The sequence below is a fragment of the Monodelphis domestica genome, chromosome X (genome assembly GCF_027887165.1).
Source record: "Monodelphis domestica isolate mMonDom1 chromosome X, mMonDom1.pri, whole genome shotgun sequence".
Lineage (NCBI taxonomy): Eukaryota > Metazoa > Chordata > Mammalia > Didelphimorphia > Didelphidae > Monodelphis > Monodelphis domestica.
The window spans coordinates 3,025,021-3,050,257 of NC_077235.1; the positions used below are offsets into that span (position 1 = coordinate 3,025,021).

The window sequence follows — 25,237 nt, forward strand, 5'->3', positions numbered from 1 at the left end:
TATATTTCTCCAACACAGCTCAGTAGCAAGAACTAGAAAGAGAAATCCCATTCAAAATCACCTTAGACAAAATAAAATACCTAGGAATCTACCTCCCAAGACAAACACAGGAACTATATGAACATAACTACAAAACACTCGCCACACAACTAAAACTAGACTTGAGCAATTGGAAAAACATTAACTGCTCATGGGTAGGACGAGCCAATATAATAAAAATGACCATCCTACCCAAACTTATTTATCTATTTAGTGCCATACCCATGGAACTCCCAAAAAATGTCTACTGATTTGGAAAAAAACATAACTAAGTTCATTTGGAATAACAAAAGATCAAGGATATCCAGGGAAATAATGAAAAAAAACACAAATGAGAGGGGCCTTGCAGTCCCAGACCTCAAACTATATTACAAAGCAGCAGTCATCAAAACAATTTGGTACTGGCTACGAGACAGAAAGGAGGATCAGTGGAATAGACTGGGGGCAAGGGACCTCAGCCAGACAGTATACGATAAACCCAAAGATCCCAGGTTTTTGGACAAAAATCCACTATTCGATAAAAACTGCTGGGAAAATTGGAAGACAGTTTGGGAGAGATTAGGAATTGATCAACACCTGACACCCTACACCAAGATAAATTCAAAATGGGTGAGTGACTTAAACATAAAGAAGGAAACCATAAGTAAATTGGGTAAACACAGAAAAGTATACATGTCAGACCTTTGGGAGGGGAAAGACTTTAAAACCAAGCAAGACATAGAAAGAATCACAAAATGTAAAATAAATAATTTTGACTACATCAAATTAAAAGGCTTTTGTACAAACAAAACCAATGTAACTAAAATCAGAAGGAAAACAACAAATTGGGAAAAAATCTTCATAGAAACCTCTGACAAAGGTTTAATTACTCAAATTTATAAAGAGCTAAATCAATTGTGCAAAAAATCAAGCCATTCCCCAATTGATAAATGGGCAAGGGACATGGATAGGCAGTTTTCAGATAAAGAAATCAAAACTATTAATAAGCACATGAAGAAGTGTTCTAAATCTCTTATAATCAGAGAGATGCAAATCCAAACAACTCTGAGGTATCACCTCACACCTAGCAGATTGGCTAACATGACAGTTATGGAAAGTAATGAATGCTGGAGGGGATGTGGCAAAGTAGGGACATTAATTCATTGCTGTTGGTGTTGTGAACTGATCCAGCCATTCTGGAGGGCAATTTGGAACTATGCACAAAGGGCAATAAAAGAATGTCTTCCCTTTGATCCAGCTATAGCACTGCTGGGTCTGTACCCCAAAGAGATAATGGACAAAAGGACTTGTACAAAAATATTCATAGCTGCGCTCTTTGTGGTGGCCAAAAATTGGAAAATGAGGGGATGCCCATCAATTGGGGAATGGCTGAACAAATTGTGGTATATGTTGGTGATGGAATATTATTGTGCAAAAAGGAATAATAAAGTGGAGGAATTCCATGGAGACTGAAACGACCTCCAGGAAGTAATGCAGAGCGAGAGGAGCAGAACCAGGAGAACATTGTACACAGAGACAAACACACTGTGGTATAATTGAACGTAATGGACTTCTCCATTAGTGGCAGTGTAATGTCCCTGAACAATCTTCAGGGATCTAGGAGAAAAAACACTATCCATAAGCAGAGGACAAACTGTGGGAGTAGAAATACCGAGGAAAAGCAACTGCCTGACTACAGTGGTTGAGGGGACATGACAGAGGAGAGACTCTAAACGAACACTCTAATGCAAATATTAACAACATGGCAATGGGTTCGAATCAAGAACACATGTGATACCCAGTGGAATCACGCGTCAGCTACGGGGGGTGGGGAGGAGGAAAAGAAAATGATCTTTGTCTTTAATGAATAATGCATGTAAATGATCAAATAAAATACTTTAAAATAAAAAAATAAAAACTAGAATACAACAACTAGAAGCAAGTGACTTCACAAGGCAGCAGGAAACTATAAAGCAAAATCAAAAGAAAAAAATTGAGAAAAAAATATGAAACACCTCATCCACAAAACAGAAGATTTAGAAAACAGGTCCAGGAGAGACAACTTAAGAATCATTGGTCTACCAGAAGTTTACAACAAAAGAAAAAGCCTGGACATCGTTCTACAGGAAATTATCCAAGAAAACTACCCCGACATTCTAGAGCAAAAGGGAAAAGTGGAGGTTGAAAGAATCCACAGATCACCTCCTGTACTTAATCCCCAACTGACATCACCCAGGAATGTTATAGACAAATTCAAGAACTACCAGACCAAAGAAAAAATATTACAAGCTACTAAGAAGAAGTCATTCAGATACCCTGGAACTACAGTTAGGATAACATAGGATCTGGCTGCATCTACACTGAAGGAATGAAAGGCATGGAATATGATATTCCAGAAAGCAAGGGAACTAGATCTACAACCAAAAATCAACTATACAGCAAAACTGACTATATTCTTGCAGGGGAAAGTATGGACCTTTAATAAAATAGAAGACTTCTAAGCATTTGTAAACAAAAGACCAGACTTGAAAATAAAATTTGATGCCCAAACACAGAACTCAAGAGATTCACCAAAAGGTAATCAAGAAAAGGGGAAAAAAAAAACAAAAAAACCCAACACCAACCCCCCCCCTTTTTAAGGGACACAATAAGTTAAAATGATATATATCCCTACAAGAAAAGAGGATATTGATAACTCTTAAAAATTGTTGTTGTCCCCTGGGCAGCTAGAAGAATTATACTTAGAGGGAACAGTGACAAGTTGTATAGGATGAAATGCCAAGACTTAAATATAAATATATATATATATACATATGTATGCATAAATAAATATATAAAACTAGAGGGTAAGAAGAGGTTAATACTAAGAGAAATGGGGAAAGAAACAAAATGGGGTAAATTTATATGTCATATAGAAGCTCATGGTAGGAGTGGGGGAGAACACCAATACATTGGAAAGGTAAAGAGGTTGAAGACAGAAAATGCTTAATTCTTAAGTGCATTGAAATTGATTCAAAAAGGGAAGAACAATCAAATCGATTGGGGCAGAGAGTTGATTCTTGACTATAAAGAAGTAGAAAGGTAACAAAAGAATTGGTGGGGAGGGAAGCAGTTTAAAAAGACCATAAAGAAAATGAGAGGGGAATAAGAAGGGGGGGTAGAAAGGGAAGTAAAATAAGGGTGGGAATTAGGGGGACTGATTAAAAACAAAACACTGGTGTAGAAGGAAATAGTGAAAAAAGAAAGAGCAGGACTAGGAGTAGAAATTAAAATGATGGGAAAAACACAGCTGGTAATCCTAACTCTTGGATGTGAATGGAATAAACTCACCCATAAAAAGCAAGCAAATAGAAGAGTGGATTAGAAAACAAAATCCTACAATTTGTTGTCTACAAGAAACACATATGAGGAAGGTAGATATGCATTGGGTAAAAGTAAGCGGATGGAGCAAAATCTACTATGCATCAACTGAGAAAAAGAAGGCAGGAGTCCTAATCATGATATCTGACTAAGCCAAAGTAAAAATAGATCTAGTTAAAAGAGATAGGGAAGGTAATTACATCCTGATAAAAGGCAGTATAGACAATGAGGAAATATCAGTACTCAACATGTATGCACCAAATGGCATAGTATCCAAATTTCTAAAGGAGAAACTAGTGGAGCTCAAGGATGAAACAGATAGAAAAACTATACTAGTGGGAGACCTAAACTTTCCTCTATCAGAACTAGATAAATCAAAACAAAAAATAAATAAGAAAGAGGTAAGAGAAGTGAATGAAATCTTAGAAAAATTAGAGTTAGTAGATATATGGAGAAAAATAAATAGGGACAAAAAGGAATACACCTTTTCAGCAGCACATGGTACATTCACAAAGACTTTACATGTACTAGGGCATAAAAACATTGTAAAAAAGTGCAAAAGAGCAGAAATAATAAATGCAACCTTTTCGGATCACAATGCAATAAAAATAATAATTAGGAAGGGCATAAGGAGCAGTATATCAAAAAATTAATTGGCAATTAAATAATACGATTCTCCAAAATCAGTTAGTTAAAGAACAAATCATAAAAACAATTAATAATTTCATTGACAATGAGGCGAAATGATATCACAATCTATGGGATGCAGCTAAAGCAGTACTTAGGGGGAAATTTATATCCTTGAGTACATATATTAACAATCAAGTAGGGAAGAGTTCATTGAATTGGGCATGCAAATTAAAAAACAAGCATGTGAACAAATTAAAAATCCTCAGAGGAAAACTAGAGATCCTAAAAATCAAAAGAGAAATTAATAAAAATTGAAAGGGAAAGAACTATTGATTTAATAAATAAGAATAGAAGCTGGTACTTTGAAAAAAACAAATAAAATAGACAAACTACTGGTCAATCTAATTAAAAAAAGGAAAGAAGAAAACCAAATTGACAGTATCAAAGGTAAAAAGGGAGACCTCACCTCTCATGAAGAGGAAATTAAGGTAATTATTTAGAACGATTTTGCCCAATTATATGGCAACAAATATGGCAATCTAGGTGACATGGATGATTATTTACAAAAATATAAATTGCCTACGTTAACCGAAGAAGAAATATAATAATTAAACCCATATCAGAAAAAGAATTTGAACAAGCCATCAAAGAAATCCCTAAGAAAAAACCCCCAGGGCCTGCTGGATTCACAAGTGAATTCTATCAAACATATAAAGAATAACTAACCCCAATATTGTATAAACTATTTTACAAAATAAACAAAGAAGGAGTTCTACCAAATTCCTCTTATGAAACAAATATGGTACTGATTCCAAAGCCAGGCAGATCAAAAACAGAGAAAGAAAACTGAAGACCAATCTCCTTCAAGAACATAGATGCAAAAATCTTAAACAGAATACCAGCAAAAAGACTCTAGCAAGTGATCACGAGGATTATTCACTATGATCAGGTGGGATTTATACCATGAATGCAAGGATGGTTTAATATTAGGAAAACCATCCACATAATTGACCATATCAACAACCAAACCAACAGAAATCACATGATTATCTGAAAAGATGAAGAAAAATCCTTTGACAAAATACAACACTCATTCCTTCTGAAAACACTAGAAAGTATAGGAATAGAAGGGCCTTTCCTAAAAATAATAAACAGTATATATCTAAAACCATCAGCCAACATCATCTGCAATGAGGTTAAATTAGAAGTCTTCTCAAAAAGATCAAGAGTGAAACAAGGATGCCCATTATCATCTCTATTATTTAACATTTTACTAGAAACACTAACAGTAGCAATCAGAGAAGGAAAAGAAATTGAAGGTATTAATATAGGCAACGAGGAGACCAAACTATCACTCTTTGCAGATGATATGATCGTCTACTTAAAGAATTCTAAAGAATCAACTAAAAAGCTAGTAGAAATAATCAACAACTTTAGCAAAGTTGCAGGATACAAAATAAACCTACATCAGTCATCGGCATTTCTATATATTTCCAACACATTTCAGCACCAAGAGTTAGAAAGAGAAATTCCATTTAAAATTACCCTAGATAATATAAAAAACTTAGGACTCTATTTGCAAAGACAAACACGGGAAGTATATGAGCACAACTATAAAACACTTTCCACACAATTAAAATGAGATCTAAACAATTGGAAAAACATTAATTGCTCCTGAGTAGGACAACTAACATAATAAAAATGACCATCCCATCGAAACTAATTTACTTATTCAGTGCCATACCCATCTAACTGCCAAAACACTTACTGAATTAGAAAAAAACATAACAAAGTTCATTTGGAAGAACAAAAGATCAAGGATATCCAGGGAAATAATGAAAACAAATGTGAAAGATGGGGACGTAGCAGTACCAGATCTTAAACTGTACTATAAAGCAGTGGTCATCAAAACAATATGGTACTGGGGGCAGCTGGGTGGCTCAGTGGATTGAGAACCATGCCTAGAGACGGGAGGTCCTAGGTTCAAATCTGACCTCAGACACTTCCTAGCTGTGTCACCTGGGCAAGTCACTTGAACCCCATTGCCTAGCCCTTACCATTCTTCTGTCTTGGAACCAATACACCTTATTGATTCCAAAATGGAAGGTAAGGGTTTATAAAAAAAACACAATATGGTACTGGCTAAGAGACAAAAGGGAGGATCAGTGGAATAGACTTGGGCTATATGACCTCAGCAGGATAGTGTACGATAAATCCAAAGAGCCCAGCTTTTGGGACAAAAACCCAGTATTTGACATAAACTGCTGAGGATATTGGAAAACAGGATGGGAGAGATTAGGTTTAGATCAAGATCTCACACCCTACACCAAGATAAACTCAGAATGTGTGAATGACTTAAATATAAAGAAGAAAACTATAAACATATAAATTAGGTGAACACAGAATGGTCTACCTGTCCAATCTATGGGAAGGGAAAGATTTTAAGTTTGAGCAAGAGATAGAGAGTATTACAAAATGTAAAATGAATAATTCTGATTACATTAAATTAAAAAAGGTTTTTTACACACAAAACTAATACAACCAAAATTAGAAAGGAAACAACAAATTGAGAAAAAAATATAACAAAAACCTCTGACAAAGGTGTAATTACTCAAATATTTAAGGAACTACATTAATTGTACAAAACATCAAGCCATTCCCCAACTGATAAATGGGCAAGGGACATGAATAGGCAGTTTTCAGATAAAGAAATCAATACTATTAATAAGCACATGAAGAAGTGTTCTAAATCTGTGATCATCAGAGAGATGCAAATCAAAGCAACTCTGAGGTATCACCTCACACCTAGCAGATTGGCTAACATGACAGCAAAGGAAAGCAATGAATGCTGGAGGGGATGCGGCAAAGTAGGGACATTCATTCATTGCTGGTGGAGTTGTGAACTGATGCAACCATTCTGGAGGGTGTGATAGAGACATGAAGAAAGAGAGGTTTTGCAGGACTTGTGGCCCAACATGCAAGAGCCAGGATTCCAATGGAATGTTCCCAGGAGTGGCAGTTGGGGGCTTTTGCTGGCCACACTGTGAGGAGAAATTTGGCTTTTGGATTTGGTCTCCGCCTGGAAGTCACACTCTCTTTTTCCCTGGAGGTTTGAACCAGGCTGGTCTCCTTTCTCAGCTTCAACCCCAAAGAAAAACAAAATTTAAGGTCTCTAAGTCTTCTCCTGACCAGCTCAACTCTCAAATAGACCACCAAATCAAAAGCTTCTCCCCTGGTCAGCTTCCACTGCTCACAGCCAGAGAGACAGAGACCAGTTCCCCAAAAGCCAAGTTTCTCTTCTCAGTGTCAACTTCAACTGCTCAGTCATAGAAACCCCCATAACCAAATCAGCCTCACAAAGGTCTTGCAGTCAGCTTCAAACCTCCTGGGAAAGAGAGACTTCCAGTCAGAGACAAAGTCCAAAAGCCAAGTTTCTCCTCTCAGTGTGGCCAGCAAAAGCCCCCAACTGCCATTCCTGAGGAACATTCTATTGGAATCCTGGTTCTTGCATGTTGGTCCACAAGTCCTGCAAAACCTCTCTCTCTTCATGTCTCTATCACAAGGGCAATTTGGAACTAGGCCCAAAGGGTGATAAAAGACTGTCTGCCCTTTGGTCCAGCTATAGCACTGCTGGGTTTGTACCCCAAAGAGATAATAAGGAAAAAGACTTGTACAAGAATATTCATGCTCTTTGTGGTGGCAAAAAATTGGAAAATGAGGGGTTGGCTGCCCTTTGACTGGGGAATGGCTGAACAAATTGTGCTGTCTGTTGGTGATGGAATACTATTGTGCCCAAAGGAATAATAAACTGGAGGAATTCCATGTCAACTGGAAAGACCTCCAGGAATTAATGCAGAGTGAAAGGAGCAGAACCAGAAGAACATTGTACACAGAGACAGATATACTGTGGCACAATCAAATATAATAGACTTCTCTACTAGCAGCAATGCAACGATCCAGGACAGTTCTGAGGGACTTATAAGAAGGATGCTATCCACATCCAGAGAAAGAACTGTAGGAGCAGAAACACAGAAGAAAAACAACTGCTGGATCACATGGGTCAATGGGGATATGATTGGGGATGTAGACTCTAAATGATCACCTTAGTGCAAATACTAATAATATAGGAATAGGTCTTGATCAATGACACATTTTTAACCTAGTGTAAAAATAGAGATTTGAACCCCAGACTTCAATCCCCAGAAGTCCTTGGCACTTCCCAGAATTCCCTATAATCTCACCTGAGTCCTCACCTCAGTGCCAGATCACAAATGATTTAAAGGGGCTCTCCGCCTACTTCGGGTCTCTTTGCTTCTGCTTCTAAGCACACACATCTCTCAGGATGTAGTAAGTGAAATTGAATGAGCTTATCAGCCCTAGAAATGTGGCTTATTGATTTGTATCTTTGATTTCTAATAATCTTTAATAAACCTCTAAAAATATAATACTTTTAGTAGAGATACTAATTTAATTTTTACACTAGTGGAATTGCTTGTTGGCTATGGGAGGGGATTTGGAGGAGGGGAGGAAAGAACATGATTTATGTAACTATGGAAAAATCTTCAAAATTAATTAATTAAATAAATGAACTTTTAAAAAAAGTAAATCAATGGTACATAGAATAATCTACCTGTCAGATCTATGGAGAAGGGAAGAATTTATGAGCAAACAAGATATAGAGAACATTATGCGATGTTAAATGAATAGTTTTGACTATATTAAATTTAACATTTTTGTACAAAGAAAACTAATACAACAGAGATTAGAAAGGAAACAACAAGTTGGGGGAAAATTTTATAACAAATTTCTCTGATAAAGGTCTCATTTCTCAAACACATAAAGAACTTTGTCAAACATATAAACATACGAGTGTTTCTCCAATTGACAAATGGTCATAAGATATGTATAAGCAGTTTTCAGATGAAGAAATAAAAGCTACCAAAAATCACTTGAAAAAATGTTCTAAGTCACTCTTGATTAGGGAAATTCAAATTAAAACAACTCTGAGGTGCCATCTCAAACTGATCAGATTGGCCAATATGACAATAAAGGAAAATGATAAATGTTGGAGGGGCTGTGGCAGAACTGGGACACTAATGCATTGCTGGTGGAGCTGTGAACTGATCCAACCATTCTGGAGAGCAATTTGGAACCATGTCTTAAAGGCTATTAAGCTGTGCATACCCTTTGATCCAATAATACCACTACTAGGTCTGTATCCCAAAGAGATAAAGAAAAAAGGACTAACTTGTACAAAAACATTTCTAGCAGCTCTTTTTGTGGTGGCAAAGAATTGGAAATTAAAGGGGGTGCCTATGAATTGGGGAATGGCTAAACAAGTTGTGATATGTGATGGTGATGGAATACTACTGTGCTGTAAGGAATGATGAACAGGCTGATTTCAGAAAGAGCTGGAAAGATCTACATGAACTGATGCAGAGTGGAATAAGCAGAACCAGGAAAACACTGTACACAGTAACTGCAGTGTTTTGGAATGATCAACTACGATAGATTTTGCTACTATTGGCAATACAATGATCCAAGACAATTCTGAGGGACTTAGGACCAAGAATGCTCTCCATCTCCAGAGCAAGAACTGTCAGAGTCAGAATGCAGATGAAAGCAGAAGATTTATCACTTGCTTATTTGGGTTTATGTTTTGGGCTTTGGGTTTTATAAGATTACTCATTCAAAAAATGTGCGATATGGAAAAATAAATAAAATTAAATGTTTTTTCAAAGCCTCATCAGGAACCTCATTTTTGTTTAGGGTTATCTTTCTACCTCCTGAGCCCATTCTTAAGTAAAATAAAACCTAGGTGTTTACCTATTAATAATTTTCATGTTGTGGTATATGTTTCTGGCAGCAGTAATTTACTATAAGGACTCAAAAAGGGAGATATTTCTTCTGTGTCTCTTTCTCCCTTCATTCCTTCCTTTTGATACCCCAAGGAGGTCACTGATAAATGGAATACATGAAAGCCCCATATACACCAAACATTTAGAGCAGCCCTTTTTGTGGTAATAAAAAACTGGAAATAAAGTTCGTACCCATCCATTGGGGAACAGCTAAACCAAGAGTGGTCCATGAATGTAATGGAACATCTCTGTGCTGTAAAAAATGATGAATATGATAAATACTGAGGCAAAGTGAAGTAAACAGGACCAGGAAAACATTCTATACAATAACTCCAACAATTTAAGGGTAAAAAACAACCACCACAAAGCAATGGGAAGTGAATGCTGCAAAGTTCCAAAGAACAAGCTTGGCCTCACAGAAGAGATATGAAAAGGCATCTCCCTTGCATTCCCTTCTGAAAATGGGAGGACCAAAGGCAGGCAACATTACACGTAATGCCATTTTTTCCAACGTATTGATTAGCTTTGCTGAATTTTTAAAATATTCTTTCCCCTCGATTTTTAAAAAAGTCTGTGACATACGGAACAGCTCTTTTTGAGTGGAAAGGTAGAGGGATAATAGGGAGAAATTTCTGTGCCATTGAAAGCAAAGATACTGATAAAAATCCATTTAAAAATCTACACAGATGGCAGAAGGAGGTTCAAAACAGGGCACAGATGGGCTAAACGGTGTATTCACGTTATTGCTTTGCTCCACTGAATAGACATTTTTAAAAACTGCTCTTAAGAGAAGTGCAGAGTTTTATGTCCAAGCCTCCTTGACATTCTGCATATAAATAAACGTTCCCATATACTACTGGGGTTATATTCCCAATAAAAAGATTTTTTGATAGTGACAAGGAATTGCAAGGAAACTGAAAAGCAATTAAACAATGATTGGGTTAAAAGAGGATCTCAGAAAAGGCAGCAGCATATTTAAGAGACAATGATTACAATCCCATATATTGAAACCTGTGGGACACAACCAAAGCTGTACAGAGAAGCAGAGTTATATAAAGTGCCTTTAACAAGAAAGAAAGGGGGAAAAAATCAATCAGTCAGTCAAGTGTAAAATTAATGACTCTAGAAGGTCCCACGAAAGAGCAAAACAAAAGCATACAAAGAGATTATTAAAGTTAGAGAAGAAGTAAAAGAAATGGAGGTCAGAACAATTCAATTGATAAAATCAAGAGCCGTTTTTTTAAAAGATTAACAAAATCCAACCATGACCAAATTTAATAGAACCCTTTCCAAAAAGATAGAAATCGCTAAAATCACAAATTCAAAGGGAGAGATTATGGCAAACACAACAAAAGTCAATAAATACTAATATTGCTCATGGCTATAGTCTAACAAATTAGAGTTAAGACAGATCCTTACTTGCAAAGATAAACAATGCCAGAACTGACAGTACCAAAGATGACTAAGTTAAATAGGCCAATCATGGAGAAGGGAATAAGACATGTTATCAAATAAGTACCAAGGCAATAAGAAAAGACTGAGCCCCAAAGAGGTTCATATCAGAATGCATCCAAACTTTCTAAGTACAAATAATGTTTCATAAAATATTCATAAATAGAGAGACAGACAGATACCTTTTCTAAAGCAAATATGGTGGTAGTTTTAAAACCAGGGAAAGATAACATGAAAAATAGAATTACAGATTAATTTTTCTAATGAATATAGATGTAAGAAATGCTAGGGCCACACTGAGACAGCCACATTATGACTACGTGAAATATTGGCCCATAGAACCCTGGGAAATTGTTGCGACTAAGCAAAATTGATAGCAGGTACAGAAACCTGATTAAACATCAAAAAACTATTAACATAATAAAACATATGAATCACCAAACAAAAGAAGGCATAGAATTATATCCATGGAAATAGCCTTTAACAAATTCAACATTGTATACTTGATCCAAACTCTAAAGAGAATACATTAGTTTGTCTCCATATGATAAAATTATCTCTCTAACCAGCCAAGAGTCAATATAAGCATGATGAACACTTTCACCTAGAGGAGGGACAGAGAGGCTGCCAACTCTTGCTGTTTTTATTTCACCTAACATTGGAAACTCCATTTCCCTCTGAGGCTGTAGGAAGATGGTGAGAATGGACAGTCAGTTGATAAGCATTCCATTAATCCCCTCCTCTGTGCTGCCAGGTCCTGTGCTAAATGCCAAGGATCCAGAAAGGGACAAAAACCAGTCCCCGCCCTTAACAAGCTCCTGATCTAAGGTGGGAGACAGCCTAGAAAGAGGCAGTATGAGTAAAATCCATACACTATCTTGGTGCCCGGTCCCTTGCTCTCCTATCTTCTAGAGGGGTGCCTGTTCCGCATCAGCTATCTGAAACTTAGGGACCAATTCTTTGGGGGCTTTAGAATAGAAGCCCCTTTCTCTAGTAAGGTTGACAGCTTGCCTCATTTTTGGCCAGTTCAGCTTTTCCTTGGACAAAATGCTTATTAAGGGAAAGCCATTCAAATAGCAAGCAAACATGCCTGCCCAAGTACCTGGGAAAGCATGTTGGTGAATAGGCACAAGTGAGGGGCTCCTGTGACTTGTCTCATTCAAGAAGAGAACCATCTTACCAGGGAAGTCATCTTTCAGAGGCCTCTGGAGCAGCTGACTGACCCTGGGAATCAAGGGCCCTATTGGGGTTTGGGCTCTCCTCCATTTGTCATTCCAAATGTTCACTCTCCCTTCTCTTCCCCGTCTGCTTCTCTCAGCATTTTTAGCAACTCAGGCCTCACATCTGGCCATTTTTGTGGAATGCCACAGGGCTGCCAGCCTTTGGGGCACACGAAAATGGGGAAATTGGTGGGCACTCTGTCCAGGCACTTAGGGTTCGCTTTGAATCCCAACTAGAGGAGAGACTTCACTGGTTGGAAAGTCAAAATGGGGAGACTGGACAAAAGGAGGGGTGCCCAGCTCTGTCCAGATGATCAGGCACCCCCAAGAACAAAGGCCAATAAACTTCAAGGGAAAGAATGGCTTGGGGGGGGGATGCTATGCCTGAGGAGACAATGAAGATGGGATCTCTCCGGGGAGGTATTGAGGAGTCACGGTGGTTAAGGGAACAACCTGAAATTCATTTGAGAACATGTGCCCAGACCCTCATCCGATCTGCAATCCCCTTTCCTCCTTTGGGGGCCCAGAGTCGTGGGGATCTTTGAAGGTCCAACTTTGCCGAGTGGGGCAGGGGCCGAGGATTTGGGCCGACCTTTCTTTTCTTTATCCCCGATTAGACCTAAGAGGCTACTAGGCCGCTGCCCAGACAGTCGCAAAGGGAGTCCTCGGCCCCAGGGAGGACGAGCACTTTCAGGCCAGCTAGCCTTAAGAGAAGCCTAGGGCAGGGCGGGAAGCAGGGGACGGGGGTGGGGCCCTGGCTTACGATTGGCTCCGAGGTCTCCTGGCCCCGCCCACGCGTCAGCGCCGCTCCGGGGGAGGGAAGATTCAAAAGAAACAGGCTTCGAGCGCTCTTCCCCCCTAGTAGGTCCCACTGCGCCAGTCATGGCGGATCTGCACAGTGTCATCGTGCCCGCGGCCGAGAGCGAGATCGAAATTGGAACCGAGGCTGACACCGGGACCGAGATCGAAGTTGGGACCGAGGCTGTTACCGGGATCGAGACCGAGACCGCGACCACGGCCACGGCCACGGCCACAGGGAGTGAGGCGGGACGCCTTTTGAGCCCAGGCCAGGCAGCCAGTTACAAGAGGTAGGGCGTGAGGCTACTTGCCCCCAGCTCCTTGAAGGAGTGGGCTGACCTGCCGACCGCCGGAGTCGGCCAGGGAGGGGGAGGGGAGCATCACTGTATTGGGCGGGGGAGAGGGAGGGGACCGGTCCCCCATGGCGGGAGGGTGAGCGCGCTTGCGCGCTGTTTGCAAGCTGCCTTCTCGCAATGGCTGCTGGGCAGGGGAGCAAGAGGCGGAAGTGGAGCGTTTCCAGCTGGCCTTCGTGCATTCACTTCCTGTCTCGACCAAACTCTAACCTTGTGGAAAGGGGGAGTTAAAAACTGACTTTTTGGAAGTTGATTCAAATTCGAAGCTGGACTCAGGCCGCTCTGCTACCTATCCCTGATCCTTTGGGGTCTCGAGGCCTCCGCCTGCTGCCCATAGTAGTCTAACCCAGTGCAGGCCCCCCCCCCCCCCCCCCCCGTCCCCGGTCCCCGGTCGGATGTGCCGTTAACCGCCCCACCGCCTCGGTAGAATGTCCCTATATGTTTCTGCTTGAGTGGACGCTTGTCAGGGGAAAGACAATGATGACCTTCCCAAACCCGAGAGCCCCAAATACGGCTACACGGCTTACTCTGTGCAAAGCACTGTGCCAGGCAGTCCCGGCTCCTCATGGAGGAGGCAGCACTCCGTAAGGAAACTTTGCTCAAGCGCCAGAAAATAGAGAGGCAAAAGACAAGCCCTGCCCTCATGGAGCTCCCAGTCTAGCGAGAGAAAAGATAAGCAAACGAATATGCCCAAAGCTAGTTCTATACGGGATAAAGCGGAAATAAGTAACTGAGGAACATCATTGAAATGTTAAGTGATTGGAAAAGGCTTCCTGGAAAAGAGGGGCTTTTAGTTGGGATTGAAAGGAAGCCCGGGAAGTCGATAGTTGTAACCGAGGAGGGCCCACAGCCACAGAAAATGCCCAGAGCTGACAAATGGGAGACGTGAAGAGAAAGGACCAGCACAAGACCTTTAGTAGAAGGGGAGAACATTCTAGGTGTGGGGTCCTGCCAGTGCAAAAGCATGGAGGGTTATATTCCCAGAACAGCGAGGCAGCCAGTGGAGCCAGACTGTAGAATGTGGAGGTGCAATTTAGGATAAAAACACTGCAACGGTCGGGTAGCTAGGTGGATTGGGAACCAGGACTGGAGGTAGTAAGACCTGCGTTCAAATGTGACCTCAGACAGTTCCTAGCTGTGTGACCCTGGGCAAATCACTTCACCCCCACCTCTCACCTCTTACTGTTCTTCTGCCTTTGAACCAATATACAGTATTGATTCCAGGAGGAAAGGTATGGGGTTATTTTTTAAAAGATTACAAAGGGAAGAAAGGGCCAGGTTAGGGAGAGCTTGAAATGCCAACAGTGGAGTTTATATTTGACCCTAGAAATAGTAGGGAGTCATGGTGGGGAGGGGAGGAATAAATAAACAGCTGTTGTCTTTATGGTGGATTTTTACTTTGTTCAAGATGTCCATCCAATCTCAGAGCAGCAGCAGAGGTTGGTCACCTCACCAAGCTGAGATTCAAAAAGTAAAGGAAACACAGGCCAAGTCTCATTTCATTACCAGAATGAAAATGATTCGTAACAATAATCTGAAAGCCTTTTAAATGTTGTCATCTGCATTATGATAGGGTTAGATCTGAGGATTTCTGCATTTTAATTTATTCAACCAATTTATTCAATTAAATCTCACCAGTGAAAAGCATGCCTTCCAATACTAAGCAGGAAACATTTTTTGGTACAGGGAGAACAATACAATATACGTTACTCTGAAAACTCTCAAACCTCCATTAGTGATCACTACATTGATAGATTTTACATTTCGATTAACCTTTCATCTTTCATTAACATCATAATTTGCTTGAACATTCAGAATCACTAGATTAGATGTTCACAATAATATTATTCCTTTAGATGAGTAAGTTAGAGGATAACCCGTTCTTTTCCTTTTGAGGTCAATATCAAGTCAAGTGGGGCCAAATAAGGTCTAATGAATCTTCTAGGTTGATAGGTTATGGTCAGGACTATTGGGAAGTGGCTCTGCAATAATTTAGAGGAATTTCTACAGGAGAATTTTAGAAGTAGATCCCTTTAAAAATAATTTCACAAGTATAATTCTATGCTTAATATTTACCAAATCTAAGATTATTAAAAACCTGAGATTATGGAAATATAATTAGCACCAATGCATAAAGGCATCTGTGATCCTGAAAAGTCTGATTAGAGAGACATTTTGCAAATACTGAATTGTAATTTCCACACTCAGAATCTGAAAGTTCCCCAAGTTGAAGATGTTACTTTCAAAAACAACATGTACACCCATTTTTGTTTTTGAAACCGACAATATTTTGAAAATACAATTGGAAAATTCTTTGCTGTGTGGCCAGCATTGAAAGAGGACATAAACAGATGATATTATTATTATTATTATTGTGATTAAACTTTTTTTACTTCCATTTTTGTTTTTGTCTTCTTGACTGATCAGACCAAGGCATTAGCTAGGATTAATGAATAACATACAGATAAATAAAGCAGACTGGTACAAAGAACAAATAAAAGGATTAGATCACAGTCTCCCGATTGTTTCCTTTCACTTTAAAACTCATTGGTGTTTCCAGACTCCTGCATACTTTCTCTGAATCTCCTTTAGGGGAAAAGACAAGGTATAGATAAAAAAGAAGAGGCATGTAGAGAACTGAACTAGCAGATTTGGACCAAGGAGGGTCTTTTTGGATGAAAGCACTGAACCTGAGGGTCTCATTCAATTTTGTCCCCCTTATTTTTTCCAGGGACTTTGTCTTAGACTTACAACTGAGTCTTCCTGTTAATCTGGGCTCCATATAGGAGAGGCTGAATAAGAGAATGTTGCTGTGGAGCTTGTAGCCTGCTTGGGGCAAGGCATTTCAGATAATTTTGCTCAAGGGTTTAGCTCTCCTTCCTGCTGTTTTAGTTTTGTGGAAGGGCTAATTCTGGTTTTCACTTAAATAATTACAATTTGTACCCTTTCATCTGAAGGCATGAAAGTATTTAGTTATTTTACAAATTTTATGACCTAGGCAATGGGGAAGCCCCAGAGTGATGGAAAATGCCCCATTCTTCTCCAATTCTGGTTTTCTACATTTTTATTATGGGTCTGGGATATTGTCGTCCTTCCTTCCTGTGAGTTCTCTGCCCTCCCTTGGATTGCATTCCAGAGGAAGGGACAAGGAAAGAGGGAGAAGATCCCCAGTATACCTGGCTAATAATTCCTCCTGTCTCTGATTGTCTGGTGGACAGTAAAGATTATTTTGCCTTCAAACTTTTATCAAAAAGTAATATAATTATAATGATCTACAAGTTAGCTCTGGGGCTGTCCCCTCCTTGGTCTTGCAAATTCTGCAGAAGGGGAAGCTCAGAGATTCTAATATCTGCTAACTAGTAAAAAGCAGAAGATCTAAAAGCACTATTATGGAAAAAGGATTTTAAAGCACCATTTCCCACTGTCAACCCTTGTCACTGCCATAGTTATTTTAGTGAAATTTTGACCCAAACAGTTGTTTCCTCTCATGAATTTATTGCAAGCCTCTCTGCTCAGTAGCCTAGGTTTCTTTATTGCTTCCTGCCTGCTCTATGAGCCACTTATTTAGAATTTTACATACAATATATTTACAACACTACGGAGTCGGAATGCTAACCTATCCTTTCTAAAATTTTGAAGGCTATTTTTCTTTTGCCTAATATACACAGCTTGCTGTTACCACTTCTGAATTCTAAATTCTATAGTATTGAAAATCCCAGTCCCTAACTGACTTTTCCCCTAAATACAGCCAATCCTTTTGAAGGTAATAATAATGAATGGGTGCAAAATTCTTAAATGTAGTTACAACAGATACGATTGTTTTGACTGCACTTGATTCTCTAACTGATGAGAAACTTTACAAACTTCTTTTGAGGGACTTAAGCAATTTTATCAAATGAACAATTTTTCAAACTTCTGGCCTCCCACCTAGAAAGATAAGCACCTTATCTTAACACAAATTCTTCTTAGCAAAGTTATCCCTCCCTATCTCGTAGACAGATCCCTGCCAAGACAATGATGATCTTGAACCCTTCTGGAAAATGGAAGCATCTAGGTTTATAAAAACTTCTCTTCAACTCACATGTGGTTCACTACCAATATATGTCTTTTTCTTTTTAATTTTTTCTCAGTGAATAAACACCTATTGGCCAGAAAGGTCACTCTTGCACATGTCGGACTCAAACTCTAGGGGACCCACAAGCCTACTCAAAACTCCAGTTGGCCCCATTGGCCAGATGGCAACAAGAGACAGTCATGAGACTTAATACAGAACAGCCCTCGAAAGAATCACCCCTTAAGAGACCAGTGGATGGGATCTTTTGGTGAGAGGTCAGGATCCAAAGAGGCCCTCGAAGACAAGAATTCCTAGGTATCCCCAAGGAAGTTTTCCTGAGGGACTTCATGGGTCCTGAGCCTTTTCCTCTACCCATTTATTTTGTGGGCACAAAAGAAAAGTCAGATCCTTGGCTCAGGATCTTGTTATTTCTTTAAAAAGTCTCCTGTCTGTGTCTTTGTACATGCTTTCTCCCATGCCTAGGATGTGCCCTCCCACCCCTACCCCTTCAACCTTGGCTTCTTTAGAAACTTTGATTTCCTTCAAACCTCATATCAGGTATCACTTCCTGTGAGGAGATTTTTCTGGACTTTCTCTCTGCCTACAGAAGCTAAGGCTCTATTTTTTTAATGTACAATGAAAACATGACAGCAAATTGCTTGCCACATTTCAAATCCCTGCTCTGTTACAGATTTACAGTTTAATAAAGCAGAACTATAGATGGGGGGGGGGACTTTTCCAGAAAGCATTTTAAAGCATGTTAAAAATCATAATTCACATTTTGAGATCAAGTGACTTGCCCAAGGTCACATTGAGCCATCAGTATTTATTAAGCACCTTTCATGGGGCCTAGCCCAGTGGTAGGTGAGCTCTGTGGAAGAAAGACACAATCCCTGCCTTCAAAATCTGATGGGGGAAGGTAACAAGAAAATAATACCAACAAGCCATAAACAGGATAATCTGGAAATAATCAAATGAAGGAAGGTTCTAGAATTAAGGGGGAATCTGGAAAGGCATCCTGTAAGAGGTAGAATTTTAGCTGGGACTCATAGGAAGGAAGCCTGGAGGCAGAGGTGAGGAAGGAGAGCTTTCCAAGTATGAGGAAGAGCAAATGATCCTGTTTGAGGACTAACCAGAAAGCCAGAGTCACTAGATCAAAAAGCACATACAAGGCAGTAAGGTGAAAGAAGATTGAAAGCTAGGAGGGGGCCTTGAATGCCAAATGGTGAGCATTTGGTAATTGTTCCTGGAGAGGTCTCACTTGGCTCTTTTGGGTTCTCTTTTTATAAGCTGGCTACAAGGACCTCAGACAGAGGGAGAAGCTAGTGGTGTTTTTGGTTGGGTTATTGGCAATAACTGCTTCCTTCTTTATCTCCCCCCCCCCCAATTAAAAAGATTTTAAAATTAATTTAAAAACATCCCAACAAATCCTAACCTGTCTTGAAATCAATATTGGGGATTGGTTCCAAGGTAAAAGAACAATAAAGGCTAGGCAAAAGGGGGTGGGGGGGAGGGGGAAGTGACTTGCCCAGGAACATACAGCTAGGAAGTGTTTGAGGACATGTGCCCTGCCTTCCTAATTATGGCAACCCACTCCAGAAACCATTACGTGTCTTATATTCACTCCCCTCTTCCACAAGCTACCTGTCATGTAATTCCCTCCTCATCTTAGAATACTTCAATTCTGGTACCACCTCCCAGGAGAAGACTTCCTTAGTCTCTCCTGTACCAGGCTGATGTCCATATTCCCCTTACCATCCCGCCACCCCACCCCCCACCCCCCACCCCCCCCCGCAGCTCTTTGAGGGAATGGTTTCATTTCTGTCTTTGTACCTCCAGTGCCCCGCGTATAGCAAGTGCCTTTCTCTTTCCGTTTACAGATATGTAAAGGAAGCAAAAGAAGCCACCAAGAGTGGCAATATAGAAGAGGCCCTTAAGCTTTTCTACTTAGCCAAAGCCATTTATCCCAATGACAAGGTTCTGAGCAGAATCCAGAGACTACAGGAAGCCCTGGAAGAGCTGTCAGTGGAAGAAACTGATGACTTTGTCAATGTGTGCAACAGTGGCCTGATGCTCTATGGGGAACTGCATGATCGCCTTTTTGAGTACCAGAAAGAAGGCGTGGCCTTTCTCTATAGCCTATATAAAGACAAAAGGAAAGGTGGCATACTAGCAGATGATATGGGGTTGGGGAAGACTGTTCAGATCATTGCTTTCCTCTCGGCCATGTTTGATGCTGAACTTGTAAGGCATGTCCTATTGATCATGCCAAGCAGCCTTATTAGCACATGGGTCAAAGAATTTGCAAAGTGGACCCCAGGAATGAGAGTTGCAACCTTTCATGGGTCTAGCAAGAGTGAACGTACTAAAAATCTAACTAGGATTCAGAGGAAGAGTGGCGTGGCTATTACAACATACCAAATGTTAATCAACAACTGGCAGCAACTTTCCCAAATGGATGGGAAAGAGTTTGTCTGGGACTATCTCATACTTGATGAAGCCCATAAAATCAAAAGCTCATCTACTAAGTCATCAAAAATTGCCCGTTGTATCCCTGTGAAAAATCGCATCCTCCTAACAGGAACGCCAATTCAGAATAACTTGTATGAGCTGTGGTCCCTTTTTGATTTTGCCTGTCAGGGATCCTTGCTAGGAACATCGAAAACCTTTAAAATGGAGTATGAAAATCCTATTATTAGGGCAAGGGAGAAAGATGCTACTATAGGCGAGAAGGCCCTGGGGTTCAAAATCTCTGAAAACTTGATGACTCTTATCAAGCCCTATTTTCTCAGGAGAACTAAAGAAGATGTCCAGAAGAAAAGTGCCAATAATAAACAGAGCAGTCTTCCTGAAAAGGATCCAGGTGGTGCTGATTTCTGTGAAATGCCTTCCCTTTCCAGGAAAAATGAGTTAATTATTTGGGTGCGTTTAGTGCCTCTGCAAGAAGAAATCTATAGGAAATTTGTCTCCCTGAACCACATCAAACAGCTAATGATAGAAACACGTTCACCTCTGGCCGAGCTGAATGTCTTAAAAAAGTTATGTGATCACCCGCGGTTACTATCAGCACGGGTCTGCAGTCTGTTAGGTCTCAAAGGAAGTAGCCTCTCTGGTGGAGATGAAAGTCAGTTGGTTCATTCAGATATCCAAATGGATCAGATACCCCATGATTCCCTAATGCAAGAATCTGGGAAAGTGATATTCCTTATGGCTTTGCTTAAGAGATTACAAGATGAAGGACATCAAACTCTGGTGTTTTCCCAATCCCGAAAACTTCTAGACATTATAGAACACCTGTTAAAGGCAGAACATTTCAAGACTTTGCGTATTGATGGAACTGTTACCCATCTTTCAGAAAGACAGAGGCGAATTGATTTATTTCAACAGAGTCGGGGGGTCTCTGTTTTTCTCCTCACTTCCCAAGTAGGCGGGGTAGGTCTTACTTTAACAGCAGCAACTCGGGTGGTCATTTTTGATCCTAGCTGGAATCCCGCAACTGACGCACAAGCAGTAGATAGAGTTTATAGAATTGGACAAAAAGAAAATGTTGTTGTATATAGGCTGATCACCTGTGGCACAGTGGAAGAGAAAATATATAGAAGACAGGTTTTCAAGGATTCATTAGTAAGACAGACGACTGGGGATAAAAAAAACCCTTTCAGATATTTTACCAAACAAGAATTAAGAGAGCTCTTTACATTAGGGGATTTTCGGAGTTCTGCAACACAGTTGCAGCTGCATTCTCTACATGCCGGTCACAGAAAGACTGATAAGAAACTAGAAGAACATATTGCTTACCTGCACACTTTGGGAATAGCAGGAATCTCTGACCACGATTTGATGTTCACACATGATATTCCTGAAGAGTTAGAGGAAGGACAATCTCAGTATATTCAAGAAAGGGTTCAAAAGGCTCAGCTCCTAGTTGAATTAGAGTCTCAGAATAATGAACTCTTAATGAGCAATATAAAAAGTGGAATTGATGAAACCTGGTTGAAAGAAGCCACATCTTCCAGACCAAAGAAAAAAGGCCCGGAATTTAATGTCCTACATCATCTTTCACCACCTATCATTGATCTTGTGCAGGAAGACTCTCTCCGTTCTGGAATTGCAACTCTAAATATCACTGAAGACAGCAAGACATGTGATCTCTCTGGCATGGATGTAGATATGTCTGTAAAACAATCTGGTGTTGACGTACCTGAACACAAAGCTGATGATGAACTTAGAACTACTTTTTCCAGTGAAGAGGGCCATGAAATGGAAATATCAAAGACCAGTCATCCCAATGAGAGTCATATTTCAATAGATACCACTCAAGACAGTGTAAAGCAGTTAGTTCAGGAAATAGCAAAAGCTGATGCTGAGCCAAATCCAGATCAAATAATCCCCATCAGTCCAGAGAAGTCTCTGAAATTGGGTACTTCTATCAATATGTCAACATGCCCAAGTGCATGGGAAAATTCTGGACCAAATCAGAGCAGGTTAGGGAAAGAATCGTTAGTTTCTTCACTGCAGAATATTGGTGATTTCAATCTTTTCTTAGAAGATTCTCTAGGGAGTGACCAAAATCTTTCTAATCTGCCTCTGGAACCCACTGAGAGGGAGAACATCACCTGGGAGTTAGCAGACAATCCTGAAGGGAAAAGTAGTAGCGTCAGGTCTTTACAGCTTGACGATTGCTCTGATAGAGAAAGTGAACTAGAAGATGAAATAATTTGTGTGAAAACCAGGTATAAGGCAAATAAGATTGTTTCAGATGATGATGATGATTCTGTGATTGAAGGAATGTTATCCCCTTTACCAAACCCATTACTAACACAATTTAGTTCAACTCCTAAAAGCAACAGATCGCAATCTGAATTGTTTTTCTCTGAAATGTGCAGTGGTGGGAATAATTCTGCAATTGCTAGAAGATCCCTGGCTTCTAGGAGATCTCTTATTAATGTCGTTTTAGACCATGTTGAAGATATGGAAGAAGATGCCTGTGAGCCAAAGAGTACCGATGAGTATTTATCAGAAGAAGAAGAAGAAGAAGAAGCAGCAGCAGCAGCAGCAGCAGAGTCTGAACACTCAGAAGAAGAACCCACTGAGGAAACCCCACTGTTCCAGAGGGAGGCCTGCTCTTTGCCTGGAGCTCATACAGACTCGGCCCCAGGAGCATCCAATAAAGATTCACAAGAGATGCCTGAGCACAACCCAAGTTCAGCTGCAGAGGCAACGGACGAGTATGAGACTCTTGTCAGGCGGGGAAAAGAATTGAAAGAGAGTGGGAAAACCCAGGAAGCACTCAACTGTTTACTGAAAGCCCTTGATATACAAAGTACAGATCCTCAAGTCATGCTCATGACTTTAAATTTATACAAGCTACTTAATCAAACGTGAAAATCTGTGCTGATTTTTGTAATTGTTTCTCCCAAGTGAAGGTGGCGATAGAGGATAGGTTCCAGCACGGATCATAACATGTTCATGTTCCTACTTTTTGTGGTGTGGTCACTAGTTTTGTGCGTTCGTTCGTTCGTTCATTCGTTCCTCCCATCAAGCAGGGCTGGGGAGGATTGAGATTTGGGCTGCCTGGTTTGTTCTTATTGTTTCACTTTGGGGGCAGTCCAGATGGGAGGAAGCTGTTTTTTTTTAAGGGTTCTTTTATGGTTAAAAGCCAGTTGGCCCTGTTCTGAAACAAAAAACCAAAACATCCCCAGGGCTTTGCAATCCAGAGCGGGACATTAAAGTGAATTTCATTCAAGTTAAATGTTGTCTTCTCTTTGAAACTGATGCCCAGGAAAACACCTCCTCCCTGCCCATGGGAGAGGACACTCATTTCTGAACGGAGCCAGGGAAATAACATGTGCGGTGCCATACAGGCTGTTCCAATAGTCATTGGGGTGTCCTTTTGTTCAACCGAAGTTTCCCACTCGGAGCCTGACTAAGACCTAGCTGACCTAGCAGCTCTTGTTAGGAATCTGAGTTTGAAACCATCATTGAGCCTGGACCTTTCTTGCCCATTGCCTATGCCAACCTCTTTGCCAAAACATTTTCCCAAAGGCCAGCTGCACATCGGGCCATTCCAAGGTTCATCTCTTCTCCTTACTCTAACCCACTGTGCTCCTCTGCATTGCTCCTTCCCCATAACTGCAGCCCCCATAGGTACCCAAGGAGGTAAGTAAGGGGGAGTGACCCTCCTGAGATACAATTGTCCCCTGCCATATAGAAAAACAATTGAACTCGACTCCTAGTTTACACCTCACGGCCACAAAAAACATTCTTCGGCTCAAAGTTGGAAGAAACCTCAAGAACTGAATCCAGCTCTCTCATTCAATAGGCCCAATGAGGCTGACTGACTTGTTCAGGTTCACACAGCCAGTTCCATATCTGAAACTAGATTTGAGTTCCGCTTGTCTGAGGCAGGCCCTGGGCCAGCTACACCATCACACTCCTTGTAAATTGGAAGCACTTGATTTCCATGTCAGAGCTAGAATGAATACCCTAATGGCCCCTTAGCTCAATTAGTGCCTCAGTGTCCTAGAAACATTTTTGCCAAGGGCCCATGTATAGCTCTTGCCTAGAAGGGAATGTTCAAACAAGATTTCTGTTTTAAGCACTATATGCCCCTAATACTTAGACTATCCTGGGGGCAGCTGGGTGGCTCAGTGGATGGAGAGCCAGGCCTAGAGATGGGAGGTTTGGGGTTCAGATTTGACCTCAGACACTTCCCGACTGTGTGACCCTAGGCAAGTCACTCAACCCCCATTGCCTAGCCCTTACCACTCTTCTGCCTTGGAACCGATACACAGTATTGATTCCAAGATGGAAGGTGAGAGTTTTTTAAAAAAAGAAAAAGCACAATTGGGGCAGCTGGGTGGCCCAGTGGATAGACAGCCAGACTTGGAGATGTAAGGTCTTAAGTTCACATCTGGCCTCAGACTCTGCCTAGCTGTGTGACCCTGGGAAAGTCAGATAACCCCCATTGCCTAGCCTTTATCACTCTTCTTCCGCCTCATAGATACTTAGTAGTAATTCTAAGATACAGATTTTTTTTTTAAAGGGAAAAAACAGTGGAATTGCTTTTAGAATTCAGCAAGGGCACAGGTTTAGGGAATTCCTGAGACTGTTTTATGTTGATATTTGCTGATTTTATGGTCCTAGATGAGTGCCCCATTAATAATAATAGCTGGGGACAGCTAACAGATACTTTTATTTACTTTTTTAAGCCCTCACCTTCCATCTTGGCATCAGTACTCTGTATTGGCTCTAAGGCAGAAGAGTGGTGAGGGCTAGGCCATGGGGGTCAAGGGACTTGTTCAGGGTCACTCAGTGGGAAGGGTCTGAGGCCACATTTGAACTTATGACCTTCCATCTCTGGGGCTGGCTCTCAATCCACTGAGCCACCTAGTTGGCCCCTGGCGGTTGCTTTTAAATAGGAGTGCTTAGGATGGAAACTTGGTGTTTCCATGCTAAGATGGTATTAAAGGGAGGATGCCAAGGGGACTTAAG

At 40.6% G+C, this 25,237-nt stretch overlaps 1 protein-coding gene across 1 annotated transcript; it reads left to right on the forward strand.

Annotated features, from left to right (window-relative positions):
- Positions 1–13,339: 13,339 nt before the first annotated feature.
- On the forward strand, positions 13,340–23,489 carry ERCC6L (ERCC excision repair 6 like, spindle assembly checkpoint helicase). Its single transcript, XM_001372628.4, has 2 exons — positions 13,340–13,626; positions 19,624–23,489. Exons 1-2 carry the CDS (start codon positions 13,421–13,423, stop codon positions 23,126–23,128), a joined length of 3,711 nt encoding a protein of 1,236 aa, XP_001372665.3. The 5' UTR covers positions 13,340–13,420; the 3' UTR covers positions 23,129–23,489.
- The last annotated feature ends 1,748 nt before the right edge of the window (positions 23,490–25,237 follow it).

Bases quoted from the DNA above. Each gene is read 5' to 3' on its own strand.
- ERCC6L (XM_001372628.4), top strand. From the start codon at position 13,421: ATGGCGGATCTGCACAGTGTCATCGTGCCCGCGGCCGAGAGCGAGATC. The intron at 13,627-19,623 runs GTAGGGCGTGAG...TTCCGTTTACAG, and splicing joins CAGGCAGCCAGTTACAAGAG to ATATGTAAAGGAAGCAAAAG.